Source organism: Polypterus senegalus, chromosome 9, assembly GCF_016835505.1.
Source record: "Polypterus senegalus isolate Bchr_013 chromosome 9, ASM1683550v1, whole genome shotgun sequence".
NCBI lineage: Eukaryota > Metazoa > Chordata > Cladistia > Polypteriformes > Polypteridae > Polypterus > Polypterus senegalus.
Genome location: NC_053162.1, coordinates 108132979 through 108148504, shown reverse-complemented (window position 1 = coordinate 108148504; position 15526 = coordinate 108132979). Strand labels below are relative to the sequence as shown.

Sequence of the window (15526 nt, the reverse complement as noted above, 5' to 3'; positions counted from 1 at the left end):
TGTGTGTATGTATATGTATGTGTATATGTATAGATATGTATATATATATATATATGTTTGTGTGTGTGTGTAAATATATATATATATATATATATATGACAACAACACTCATCACTCACAACAGTGACAAAACAATAACATTAACAATCATGTTACGTTATTTTCAAAATGTTTCCTTTCTTTTCATTGCTTCTTTAACACACTACTTCTCCTGCTGGTATTTTGCTAGTGTATATATATATATATATATATATATATATATATATATATATATATATATATATGTATTTGTGTGTATATATATGTGTGTGTGTATACAGGGAGTGCAGAATTATTAGGCAAGTTGTATTTTTGAGGATTCATTTTAATATGGAACAAACACAGTGCTATCAGTCAATCCAAAATGTTAATAAACCTGAAACCTGAATGTTTCACAACGGAAATGTGAGTGTGAACATCATCAGGGGAATACATATGTGCGCACAAATTATTAGGCAACTATTAGTGTGCAGATTTATTATGCAACTAAAGGAAAAATGAAAATTTTCCCATCTCCCTTGTTTATTTTCATCTGTTATAGTGAGAATAATAAACAAACACCTCAAAATTTACAAATAAACACCTCTGACATTTCAAAAAATAAATCAATCAATGAATGACCAATATAGCCACCCTTCTTTCCAATAACAGTCATAAGCCTTTCCATTCATGGAGTCTGTCAGTTTCTTGATCTGTTGACGATCAGCTTTTGTGGAGCAGTGACTACAGCCTCCCAGACACTCTTCAGAGAGGTGTATTGTTTTTCTCCCCCGTAAATCTAGCGTTTAAGAAGTGCCCACAAGTTCTCGATAGGGTTTAGGTCAGATGAGGAAGGGGCCATGTCATTATTCCTTCATCTTTAAAGCCTTTACTGGCTGGCCATGCAGTGGAGAACTTCGATGCAAGTGATGGAGCATTGGCCTGCATAAAAATCATGGTCTTTTTCCTGTATCACTGTTTGAAGAAAGTGTCTTCGAAAAACTGGAAGTAGGTTTGGGAGTTGATTTTGAGTTCATCTTCAATGCAAAAAGGTCCAACTAGCTCATCTTTAAAAATACCAGCTCATACCAGTACCCCACCTCCACGTTGGAGTGGAGCTCTGTGCCCATTACTGATCCACAGGTCCATCCATCTGGTCCATCAAGAGTCACTCTCATCTCATCGGTCCATAAAACCTTTGAAAAAAATCTGTCTTCAGATATTTCTTGGCCCAGTTTTGACGTTTCAACTTATGTTTCTTGTTCAGTGGTGGTTGGGTTTCAGCCCTCCTTACCTTGGCCATGTCTTTGAGCACTGAACACCTTGTACTTCTGGGCACTCCAGGTAGGTTGCAGCTCTGGAATATGAAAGTACTGGAAGATAATGGGTTCCTGGTAGCTTCACGCTTGATTCTTCTCAAATCTTTGGCAGCTAATTTGCGTCTTTTGTTCTCAACACGTTTCTTGCGACCCTGTTGACTATTTGCAACAAAATGTTTGATGGTTCTGTGATCACACACCAATATCTTAGCAATTCCAAAAGTGTTGCATCCCTCTGAAAGACTTTTTACAATTTTTGACTTTTCAGAGTCAGTTAAATCTCTTTTTTTTATATATATATGTTTGTGTGTGTGTGTGTGTTATATATATATATATATATACACACATCCATCCATCCATCCATCCATCCATCCATCCATTGTCTAACCCGCTGAATCCGAACACAGGGTCTGCTGGAGCCAATCCCAGCCAACACAGGGCACAAGGCAGGAACCAATCCTGGGTAGGATGCCAACCCACCTCAGGACACACACACAAACACACCCACACACCAAGCACACACTAGGGCCAATTTAGAATCGCCAATCCACCTAACCAGCATGTCTTTGGACTGTGGGAGGAAACCGGAGCGCCCGGAGGAAACCCACGCAGACACGGGGAGAACATGCAAACTCCACGCAGGGAGGACCCGGGAAGCGAACCCAGGTCTCTAACTGCGAGGCAGCAGCGCTACCACTGCGCCACCGTGCTGCCCTATACATATACAGGTATATATATATATATGACAGCAACACTCATCTTTTACAAGAGTGACAAAACAATTATATTGACAATCATGTTACGTTATTTTCAAAATGTTGCGAGGGTATTTTGTTAGTGTATATATATATACATACATACATACACACAGGTATATATGCATGTATGTATGTATGGTAGCCGGTCTTCTTTAAGTGCCAATCTGTAGTAAACACCGATCTCCAATGACCCAGCGCCTTTTTCGTACGCTAATCCTCTTTTCGTAACACCTGGGCTACCACCCTCCTGAAGTGAATCATACGGTAAGTACCTTTTCGTGTCAAAAATGTTTTGTCCTCGGATGCTATCGAGGAAGGGAGAAAGTAAAAAAGAAATTACTTTGTGTACATTTGCCCTTTCGTCTCCACGTCAATCATAACCCCACAGGGAGGGCAGAGGTGGGTGGAAGGGGCGGGAAGAACATGAAAATGCCATCTTCGACACGTTAATGCTCTTCTTTGACCAGGGAAGAAGGGGCTGATGGGGCTGTATTGTGGCCGGACAGACAGTACATGATCACGTGAAAAACTCTGCGCCCTCTTCTTTGGTGACCTGTTAACCTTTACCTCCACTGACACTTTTGCCTTCGGAAGGGTCGTGTGGGTGTCTGTTCGTGTCACTGTATTCTTGTGGGCCCGTGTTTGTAGTGTGAGCGATGGGATGGAAACGGTCATTTGATTTAGCATTCAAACTCCATGTGGTAACATACACAAAAGAACATTCAGAGGAAGAAGCTGCACAACATTTTGGGGTGGATCCAAAACGTATTCGAGAATGGTGCAAGCAGATGACTGATATTGAGAAAACGGCAGCAGAAAAAGGTGCCGGAAGTAAACGATTGCCTGGTGAAGGAGCTAAGAAAGTGAGCGAAGAATTAGATGAACTGGTATTAACATGGATTATTGAATAAAGACTGAAAGGTGCGCGTGTCTCCAGGAAAATGGTCCGCACGAAAGTGAAGAGGATTTTTGATACGGAGATTGATGATGCTTCAAAAGGAAAAGAAACGTTCGTAGCTCAGTCTTCAGGCTATGCGTAACATACTGTTTCTCAAGTTATGCAGTATTTGATGGATTGTGCTTGAAGTGCCCCACCCCCTTTCAGCATTTGGAAAGTACGCCGTCAAATGCACTATTCTGCAGAGACACTGACAGAATGTTGAATGCTGTGCGTGATGCATGGCAAGTGTTTGAAAGGTAGCTGTATCACCACTGAAATTAAATTTCGTGCACTATCTGTACTGTGTGCTTACTTTATTCTCAACGTTCCCCTGCTTTGCTACATCCATAAAATGTTTGCCACATGTTTCAGCATGATGTCTCTCCGATGCTTCCATGACCCTCAAAGCACATGAATGCAGTTTCCACTCTTCATCGATTTAATGGGTTATAACCCCGAGGTAGCTATGATTTCCAAGTCATGTCCAGTAGTCACCAGTAAGGGAGACTGTCTCTATGATCTCCAAATCCTTAGCAAGTTTTGCCCTCTCTGAATCATACAGCTGGTGTATACTAGTTACGATAATGGCTGTCGAGGGTAATTCATAAGTTGGGTCATTGGACGCGATCCGAATTATGTCGCGCAGACCTTCGTCTTACAATATATAAAATCGGCCTGCATGATGTGGCTATCCATTAAGCAATTGCTACCGTTAATTTGCTTGAGGTTGACACGTCCATTGCTTTTTGCCAAACACTGTCAAGCGTGATCTGTCTCACATTACCTGGGCTAATGCTATTAGTGTAAAATGAATGCTTGGTTTGCATGTGAAATTGTAGGCTGCTTGTACTGCGGTAATAACTAAACTCAGCTTGACAGTAACTACACACAACCTTAGTTTTATCGAGTGAGCCATTGGGCATGTTTTGAAACTGAACTTCCCATTTAATGGACCTTTTTCCATCGTTAAACAATTAGGAATATGAAGTGACTTCTATGAGAAATAACTTGAAGCCTAGAGTAGCAAGCATTCAGTTTGCAGGCTCAGCTTGAACTATAGGAATTTCGTAGGGTCAAAAAGAACCTGCGTTAACGGCAGTCATTTTTTTAACGGCGTTAAAGTTAGAGTGTGTTAACTTTGACAGCCCTAATCTATACTAATTAAAAGGCAAAGCCCTCACTGACTCACTCATTTACTCACTAACTCATCACTAATTCTCCAACTTCCCGTGTAGGTAGAAGGCTGAAATTTGGCAGGCTCATTCCTTACAGCTTACTTACAAAAGCTGGGCAGGTTTCATTTCGAAATTCTATAATTCGCATAATAGTCATAACTGGAACCTATTTTTTCGTCCATATACTATAATAGACGTCTGCTCGATGGCCGTGGGAGGATCTGTCAGCGGCAATCCAATAGAAACACTGCTGCTAAATATTCACGGGTGAAGGACTGTGCTTATGCAGACGAAGATGAGATGGTCAGGGTGGTGTTTGGCACAAACTCAGCGAAACTGTGAGAGAAACTTTTAAGTGCCGGGTCTTAGCTAACATTAAATACAGCCGTGGACATCGCACGAGATGGCACCAGAACAGCTGGGAACCTTCAATGCATGTACACCGAGCGGCTCACGTGAACTGACGCAGTGCACGGACAAAAAGCAACAGTTCCAAAGAGTGCTGAACAAAAACCGAATTACACAACTGCGGAAACAAAGCACGGTGTAAACCGTAAGTTTAATTAAAGTTTATAGACACAATCACACTTTGCATTCCAAGCAAAGGGTAACTTTTGTCAATGCATGATTTCCTGGTACATCAATTACATTGATGCACACATCAGAACTACAAAAATGTAAGTGTCAGAAGAAAGCGCGTTGCTAGCACTGATCACTAGAGTTTGCATACCACCGACGCACTTCAACCTTACGGTTCCATCTAAATGCAAAACATTTTACAACGAGCACAGAAACTGTGTATGCTATTAGCACTAGCTGTACGGGTTCGAGTACCAACAAAAGGTGTCTGCAGCCCAAACCTCATGAAATGACTGGCTTCAGGACCAAAATTAGTAAGTTAACATAGATCAAACTTACAAATTCTCTCGCAAAATACATTGGTTTGGACTGTAGACCACTAACAGTGGTGGAAGATAGGGGGTTAGAAAATGTGCTACAGTTAGCGTATTTCAAGTAAAATTCAACAGCTTTATGACATTGAAAAGCAAGCAAAATTAGATTCATTACAGAAAGCGGACTTTGTGGCTCTTACTGGGGATCATTGGACTTCCGTGACCGTTAGTAATTCTAATTACATCTAATTACAAAATGTTCAATGATCACACTGTTTTAGCTTAATGTATAGGCTGGTCAAATTACCTTTTATGTTTCAGCCTTATTTTTTTTAAGAAGAAAAACTGCACTTTAATGTTGAAATTTTTGTTATTATTATTTAAAAACAATACCATTCTGAAAATGTACTTAAAGTACTTAAAAACAACTTTATTTTTAAGTCTGCCCAATTTTAGCCAGGGATCATATTTTTGTTTCTGTTTTGAAATTAAATGTAGTTTAAATGCATTTTTTTTTTCCAGAAATTAAAACAGCTTGAGTTTACAATATTCCTGTCCATGTCTATTATTTGATTCTGTCGCCCACTAAAACCCTTTTAAATTAAAAAACAACATTTGCAATTTGGGGCAAATTTTCATGTGTGCTTACATTCGATTAATGAAGAATTAATTAATTACACAGCCTCTAATTAATTAGATTAATTTTTTTAATCGAGTCCCACCCCTAATTATATATATATATACATATTATATATATGTGTGTGTGTGTGTGTGTGTGTGTGTGTGTGTGTATCTATAATGCTCAAAAGAATTAAAGGAACACTTTTTAATCAGAGTATAGCATAAAGTCAATGAAACTTATGGGATATAAATCTGGTCAGTTAAGTAGCAGAGGGGGTTGTTAATCAGTTTCAGCTGCTGTGGTCTTAATGAAATTAACAACAGATGCACTAGAGGGGCAACAATGAGATGACCCTCAAAACAGGAATGGTTTAACAGGTGGAGGCCACTGACATTTTTCCCTCCTCATCTTTTCTGACTGTTTCTTCACTAGTTTTGCATTTGGCTACAGTCAGTGTCACTACTGGTAGCATGAGGCGATACCTGGACCCTACAGAGGTTGCACAGGTAGTCCAACTTCTCCAGGATGGCACATCAATACGTGTCACTGCCAGAAGGTTTGCTGTGTCTCCCTGCACAGTCTCAAGGGCATGGAGGAGATTCTAGGAGACAAGCAGTTACTCTAGGAGAGCTGGAGAGGGCCATAGAAGGTCCATAACCCATCAGCAGGACCAGTATCTGCTCCTTTGGGCAAGGAGGAACAGGATGAGCACTGCCAGAGCCCTACAAAATGACCTCCAGCAGGCCACTGATATGGAATTGATACCATTGACTGGCCACCACACTTTCCTGACCTAAATCCAATAGAACACCTCTGGGACATTATGTTTTGGTCCATCCAATGCCACCAGGTTGCACCTCAGACTGTCCAGGAGCTCAGTGATGCCCTGATCCAGATTTGGGAGGAGATCCCCCACAACACCATCTGTCATCTCATTAGAAGCATGCACCGATGTTGTCAGGCATGTATACAAGAACACAGGGGCCATACAAAGTGCTGCGTACAATTTTGAGTTGCTGCAATTAAATTTTGGCAAAATGGACTAGCCTGCCACATAATTTTTTCACTCTGATTTTTGGGGCGTCTTTGAATTCAGGGCACTGTGGGTTGATCATTTTCATTTCCATCAAACGATGTGGCATCCTTTCGTTCCTAACACATTACCCAGTCTATATCAGTATAGATATCCAGGAGTATTTCTTTTTGCCATTGAGATCTGATGTGTTTTCAAAGTGTTCCTTTAATTTTTTTGAGCAGTTTATATACAGTATATGTGTGTGTGTATATATATATATATATATATATATATATATATATATATATATATACACACACACATATATATATATATATATATATATATATATATATAATTATAAATGCATAAAAAAACACGGTAACATTATGTAAACATTTTAATGGTGGAAACTATTTATTCACAAAACATACTTCATATGTGCAAGATGATTTAAAGAATGTCTCAACCGGTTCATTATAATGTTCAACATATGTACCATATGTGGCACATAAATTGTCCACAAAAATTGTATATAAGTTGTCACACACGTGCGAGTAGGGGACGTTGTGTGAACCAAATAAAGGCAATTCCACGCCAGGCCACGGGAGGGAGGGGTGCACTACACCTACTCCTGTTATCTCTACAGACCAGCCATGGGAAAACCTATCTGAACCAAGAATGTAATTTCCAGCTCCGGCGCCCAGAACGACGTCACTGCTGGCTCCGGCGCCCAGAACGACGTCACTGCCGGTTCCGGCGCACAGGCTGATGTCAGAAAAACATCACTTCCGATCACCCAACATCACATCCTGTCTGACCACTTAAAACTGGCATCTTTTCCAACTTCATCAGTTTTGTCTTGGACTCTGTACTATCAACAACAAAGAAACCTTTGCAGCTAGGAATCTTATACGGGTGGCTGCCCCAAACCTTTTTTTACGTGTGTCGAGTCTGTTCCTTTTACAGTGGCATAGTCGGCAGGATGATGGCCTCCTGGAGAGAATGGAGGGTAAACCTAAACCTAGGCTCAACACACGCTTATAATCCAACAAAATAACAGATGGGTATGCCTCGACCCATCATTCTGTTAAAGGTCCGGGGAAAAATAGCCCTGGGACCCACAGACTAGAGCCAAGTGCGTCAGGGAATGCATTGAGTGCTTATTATGGCCTCCCGGGTGTGGGGACTGCCCCATCATACCCCACGAAGGGCAAGCCCTTTAATAAAGGTGGGAGAAACCCAGGCTGGAAGGTGAGAGACATAATGGCCAGGACATTTAACCCTGCTAAGTCAACCAAGAAACACGCCGTGGCTTTATGGGCTAAGGTGGTTGGTTGGCTACAACCCCATGAAAGATCCAGCCACCAAATAGCGGAGCAGGTGGCCTGCGCTTTATTGCTCCGAAGCCTACCCAGGAAAATCGCCCAGCCGGCTTGGGAGTATACTGATATTGTCTCGTTAGCCAAGGCAATAGATCACCGTAAGGTGGAAACCGGCTTGGGAGTGTCAGAAAGGGACTTGTGTGAATCCGGGCATGCTTGCATCCCTAATACGGAGTCCCACGACTATAATGCAAAGCATGTTCGAGTGGACCCTGGGACGCACCGGCAGGCCATGTGAAGCAATGAAGGGGTCTGTGGCGTGATGTGGGAGGAGGCACGGTGCGGTCTCGCTAAGCCTGTTTGCATACGGGAGAAGTGCTAGTCAATGGAATTAAAGTAATCGCTTTATTTGATTCCAGCAGTAACATTTCCATTGTTGCTTGCCATCTAACATTACCGCGAAAATGGTGCAAGAATAAGACCCGCATTACCTGTATTCACCGGGACGTCCGGTATTATCGATCCGCCAACTTCTATTTACGTCAGGACGGCGTAATGAAAAGGTTGACAGTGGCAGTGACAAATAATCCTCCCTTCCCCGTGATACTAGGAAGAGATTGGGCCGACATAAATAGCAGTAATACGTCACTTCTTCTCCTCAATCACTAGGTCTAGTCACGGACGCAGATTCAGCGCCCTCAACTTCCTCCACGCCGTGTATACAGCCGGCTGAGGAGCGAACTTCGGCCTCTAGTGATGACGAAGAAACACCCGGGAATTCCCAACCCGAGACGTCATCAGCAAGCTTGAGGTTGAATCCGATCCTCTCTCATGCCTGCAGTTTCAATTCAGGCAGACACCGGCTTCAGTAAAAAGGGAGCAATGGAATGACGACTCCCTTAAATTTGCAAAGAATGCAGTCGTTCTGATAGATGGCCAGCTCACCTCACATCCGATGCCACAGGGTCCTCACTTTGTGCTCAATAATGATCTGTTATACCGGGTGGCAGATCATGAGGGACAGATGAGGTCGCTGTTGTTAGTCCACGGACTTACCGGCGACAGGTCTATGAACTAGCAGATACCCATCTGCTGGGAACCCATTTGAGCCCTGAAAAAACACTCGACAGAATTAAACTCCGATTTTTTTGGCCCGGGAGTAATAAGGAGGTTCGCCACTTTCGCACATTAATAGATATCCCTTTTGAACGTATCAGGGTCGACCTGGTGGAACCCCTAGAGCCCTCAGCCAGAGACCATAAATATATAATGGTCCTGGTACATTATGCTACCCGGTTTCCAGAGGCTGTCCCACTGCACTCAGCTACCTCAAAAGCTATCACACGGGAATTAGTAGGGGTATTTGCGCATGTCAAAATCCCTAAAGAAATCCTGACAGATCAAGGGACTCCTTTTACCTCGCAGACATTCAGGGAGACTGCCAAGCTACTTCAAATAAAGCATTTAAAGACCTCTGTATATCATCTCTCAAATCGACGGTCTTGTAGAGAGGTTTCTCAAACAGATGTTGCGAAAGGTAGTCAATGAGGATGGAAGGAATTGGGATCAGCTCCTCCCCCTCGTCCTTTTTGCATATCGGGAAGTCCCACAAGCCTCCAAGGGGTTCTCACCTTTTGAACTGCTATATTGACGACAACCCTGGGGCATATTAGATGTTTAAAAAGAAGGATGGGAGGAAGAGGCCCTCCCGTCAATAAATATATTAGAGTACATCGTGCAGTTACACGATAGATTTGAGAAAATTAGACTCATATTGAAAACGCACATGGAAAAGGCGCAAGCAGCTCATACCCGATGCTATAACCGTGGTACGTCTCTGCAGGAGTTCTGCCCGGGAGACCGTGTCATGGTTTTAGTTTCTACATCTCACTCCAAATTATTGGCTTATTGGCAAGGCCATTATAAAATTAAGGAGAGGGGACTGATCGATTATTTGGTGAAACAACCGAATCATCAACCCAGCGAGCGGATTTATCACATCAATCTGCTGAAACCGTGGAAGTAGAGGGATTCTGAAACCCTCCTCCGGACAGCTCCGCTGTCTCTCCGCTCATCAATTACACCTTAATTTCGGAGACAATTTCACTCACCAGCAACGTCGGGAGCTCGAGGCAGTTATCCTGTCTGTCCCTGAGGTAGTCTGTGAAAATCCAGGTCAGACCTCCATGGTTGCGCATGACATTGTGACGAAACCTGGGGTTATAGTCTGAGAACGCCCATACAGAATTACCGAAGCAATAAAGGCTGAAGTGGAGTTGGAGATCAGACGAATGCTGGAATGATGAAAGTTATAGTCCCTGGTCCAGTCCTATCATTATGGTCAGTAAGCCCGATGGACGTTGGAGATTCTGCAATGACTTCCGTTGGCTTAACCAATTTGACGCCTATCCGATGCCGCAAGTGGAAGACCTCCTCGAGCGGCAAGGACATGCCAAATTTTTGACTACTTTAGATATGACTAAGGGGGACTCTGCTAAGGAAAATACAGCGTTCAGCACCCCTAGCGGTCACTGGCAGTATCGTGTCCTCCCATTTGGATTACATAGGGCACCTGCGACCTTCCAACGTCTGGTGGAATAGTGCTCCATCCTCATAATTCATATAGTGCTGCCTACTTGGATGACTTTGTCATCTATTTCAACACCGGGGAGGAACACATACAGCAGGTTTGAGCTGTATTGCGGACACTGGCACAAGCTGGGCTTTGTATCATCCCAAAAAAGTGTTACTTTGGGTTGGTTGAGGCCAAATATTTAGGCTACCTAGTGGGCCGGGGTATGGTGTGACCACAGTGTTCTAAAATAGATGCCATTGTGAATTGGCCCCGTCCGATAAACAAGAGGCAGGTTCAGGCCTTTCTCGGCTTAGCGGGTTACTATAGCCGGTTTGTACCCCGGTTTTCCGAGAGAGCTGCTCCCTTGACAAACCTCACAAAGAAGGGTCGACCTAATCAAGTAGTATAGGATGATATATCAGAGGCTGCATTCAGTGACTTGAAAATGGCCCTTACGTCAGCTCCTATATTAAAAGGCACCGGACTTTTCCTCACCTTTCATTCTCCAGACAGACGCTTCGGACACAGGTCTTGGAGCCGTGCTGAGCCAAAGTGTCGATGGAGTTGAACACCCCATTATGTACCTAAGCCGGAAACTGTTGGATCGGGAAACTAGGTATGCAGCAGTGGAGCAGGAGGCTTTGGTTATTAAATGGGCGATTACTCAGCTGAGATATTACCTCTTGGGGCATGAATTCACTCTAGTGACAGACCATACGCCCTTACAGTGGATGGCCTTGCACAGAGTCCAATCCACGTGACACAAGATGGTTTTTGGATCTACAGCCATATAAGTATTCAGTTGTTTATCGCCGGGGTGTTCTGCAAGCCAATGCCGATGCCCTTTCTAGATGCCACGACTTCTCAGACCGGTACGTCCGACCCGACGGGTCTGGGCTGAGAGGGGGGCCAAGTAAGGCACGTGTGAGTAGGGTATTGTTGTGTGGACCAAGTAAAGGTAATTCCACGCCAGGCCAGGGGAGGACGGGGTGCACTAAACCTTCTCCTGTTATCCCTACAGACCAGCCGCGGGAAAACCTATTTGAACCAAGAACGTCACTTCCGGTCCCGGCGCCCAGAAGAACGTCACTTCTGGTCCCGGCTCCCAGGCTGATGCCAGAAAAACATCACTTCCGGTCACCCTACATCACTTTCTGTCTGACCACTTAAAACCGCCATCTTTTCCAACCTTCATCAGCTCTGTCTTGGACTATCAACAACTCTGTTGAAATTCAAAGAAACCTTTGTAGCTAGGAATATTATAAAGTTGGCTACCCCCAAACCTTTTTTTACGTGTGTCGAATTTGCTCCTTTTACAAAGTATATACAGGGTACATAGCAGTAACATTAGCTGTTAACATAATTTTGACTCATTCTGTACATATTCGCAAAACTTTTTTTTTTATTTACATTTTCTCATTTCTCCAATCTCACACTAGTTTCTCAGATAAATTGAATTTTGTTGCAGCAGCAGTTACCAATTTCTTTCGCCACTTTTAACTTAAAACCAGCTTCATATTTTCTTCTGATCAAACGCTCCATCGTAGATAAGGGATGCTCTTATGATAAAGATGTATGAGGGTGTGAGATACAAAAAACACTAAACAGTGCAAACATACCTTCGGAATAGTTTGGTATTACAGTGTGGCCACAATACATTGAGGGGAAAAAAAAAAAAGGCAGTGTGCTCCGTGGTTACTCTCTCAGGAACAGAAGAGACCACAGAGAAAAAAAAAAAAATACAGACACAGCGAAGGAAAAAAAAAACTATATGTTGAGAATAAAGTCGGGCCGAGGAAGAGAGGAAGTCAGAAGAAACATGTACGGAGTAACATGGGTCAGGGAACACTTAACAGGAAGCATTTAAGGTGCTACATTACTTATGATGGGGTTTGAGAAAAGTAAACTAAGCATTTGATTTTAAAATGACGTTACGAAGTTTTACTTTAATGACAAAATAGACTACGAGAATAAAGTCAACATGTCTACTTTAATCTTGATATACACTTTTTTTTCTTCACTGTGTCTATATATTTTTTTCTTCTCCATGGTCCTAATACGCTTCCGTACTCAGGTGGGCATTAGCATATCATAATCTCTTGGGACCAATAGTACGAGTTTTCCGCATTCGACTTTTACGAACAACATTATAAAATACCAGAAATTATACAGTAAAATCAAGCTCCGACTTATCCACGGGAGAACTTGAATTCAAGTATATACGGTATATTTTTTTTATGTATTTTGTGAGCTGAAGGGATAATAAGGCGTTTTTCTTAGTTGAAAATTGTTTACAACATTTTAATGGCATTAGGGTACAGTAAATACAGGGTATCTGTTTTACCTTCTTAAAAAAATCCAAAAAATAATCCATTACCTTCATGGCAGTTGGTGCTCTTGGTAAGGCCCATTATGTATAACATGGGACATCTACACTGCTATGTTAACTAAAATGAATGTATTATGTTGTATGGTTTTTACATGGAGTGCAAGTTATTGTAAAAAGCAAATACCACAGTCCTAACACCAGGCACTACAGAACAATTTTCTATATGTACATGTACTTATCAAAACCCTATATTTCTATTATAAGGTTGTGTGATCCAACAGTGTATTCTGGTAGTAATGGATGCAAGGGAAAAGTCAGCCTTAATTATAGCGTCAGTCCATTACATTGGCATGCTCACAAAAATGACAATGCTAACTAATATACTTAAGAACAGTTATAAAAAGGTTTCAGAATACTTTTGAAATAACAGTTAGAGCTTACCTCTTTGTGGGCTTCACTTGAGATCCTATTGGTATAACGAAGAACCTCAAGTTCCATGTCTGTTTTGAGAAGACGACTTAAAGAGAAACAAAAGTAAAATTCTGAAGTAAGTAAAAATAAAAGCATGACACAAGAAGTAGTTAATGGATAGTAATAACTGGTTCAAGGAAACTAAAGAGGGTATTATATAACAATAAGTACTACTGACTTTATGATATTTTGCTTAACAATATGGCAGGCTTGCTTACATACAGAAAAAGGAGTCATTCTTAGTACCAATATCTACACAAGTGGTTAACCTATCTAAGCACACCCACACATGCAAAATGAATGTTTTGGGCAGTATAAACACTGATATGAAGCAAGTTTGTTTTTATTGCTTTCCAACATTTGTTTTTCTGGTCTTTTTCATGCTCACATTATTTTTTGAATTATGCAGATTTGTTTATAAAAGGTGTAGAGATTTTGTAGGGCATATGGCACAACATTGCTATGGAAAATGACAGAGGAACTGGTTAGCCGAGACTGCTGCTATCATGCGAGACTTTGCATTGATTATCTTTGTCTATGACTTTTGACTTCTATTTAAGGTTTTGTTTTTGAAAACAATATGCTTCGATCTTCAGGCACCAACCACTGCATGTGTCTTTCGACCAGGTATGATCTCCTTGTCCCTATTGTATTAAAGCTGCCCTTTTTGCCTTTAAGTTCAGACTGATATGAGAGAGGCACAAAAAGTATACTTAAAAAAGTGAGATCTATATTAGGATGACAGAGGTGCAACAGATAATTAAGAACTGTCTTTAGTACAGAATCACTCTATACAACACTCGTGCTCTGTCTCTAGTCATCCACAACAAGAAAGGATAGTGTAACATGGCTTTAGGATGTTGGCTTAGCTAACAATTCCTCTACAAACCAGTGTAATATTTGGCCAATTAGCTTGTAATATGGCTTTCCTATGCAATGCTTCTCTGTTTATTTATGGCACTGGTTACAAAAGCAATGGGAAAAAAGTCAGACAGAACTCTCATAAGCTCGTTAGTCCTGGTGCTTTCCTCTCAACTGCTATTTCATCCATAAATGTCACACATAATTTATATTTGAACAGCAGTACCTTCAGTATAAACTCCCCGGAAATACTGCGGATTGCATTGAAGAGATCACATTGGTGAAGAAGTGCAGTTATGTTGTTTGTTATGTCACTGATAGAGGTCAAGGAGACTTCAAAAATATCGAATTGTCAAGACGAGTTCCAGGAATCACATTATTCATTGATTATAAACAGTCTTCTACTTTAAATTCCTCTTTTAAGGAATTTACATCAGAGATAAGGGAGGATCACAATACATTTAAATCTAAAATATAGCCCTTTCTCTCGATATTACTGCTTTACAGCAACTGCAACAAACCAAAGAAATGTTTTCTCTGAGAGAAAAAAAAAAACAGCTGGACATACTGTCTGGCAAGCGGACAGATCTGGAGGACCATAACCACAGACGCAATATACATCTTTTTTGCTTACTGGACGGAACAGAATGCTTTGACCTGGTTAGCTTTACCACCACCAAGTTACCAGGTTGGTTTACATCTCGAAGGACCTCAGTCAACAGCATGCCTATGTACTTTCATTTTCTGCCTTCCGTGGTTTACCAATTGCCAAGAAATACTTAAGTTGCAGGAAATCTAAGCCTTTGAAGTATGATGGATCAGTACTTCACTTCTTACCTGATATTAGCTGGGTTGCAGCAACAACGTGAAAAGCATTATATATGGTTGTGATGAAGGACAAAGAGTCCAGTCTCAAGTCTTTCATTCTTTACCAATCATATCTAAAAGTCTGGATCCTTCTTCTAGGCCTATGAGGATGTGAAGGTTTCCCTCTCCGCACAGCATCTTCAAGTAATCAGGATTCTGGGAATGTTACTATTTGGATTCTCTTTTATTTTGTGAAGACTGGACATTAATTTACTTTCATTACTATTATCGGTACTGTACATAATTTGATATATTCGTTATTTTTCACTGTAATGTTAAGGCTGATTGAACCTACGGTATTTTGTATTTCATTCTTTATTGTTATATGGGGTTGTTTTCTATCAGCATATGACTGCCT

General features: G+C 41.5%; 1 protein-coding gene across 1 annotated transcript in view; it reads right to left on the bottom strand.

Annotated features, from left to right (window-relative positions):
- pepd (peptidase D) overlaps positions 1–15526 on the bottom strand; it is a 308318-nt gene that overhangs the window by 190401 nt on the left and 102391 nt on the right. The window contains exon 8 of the mRNA XM_039763568.1: positions 13411–13486. Coding sequence (XP_039619502.1) covers positions 13411–13486 — 76 coding nt within the window. The remainder of the gene's footprint in view (positions 1–13410; positions 13487–15526) is intronic.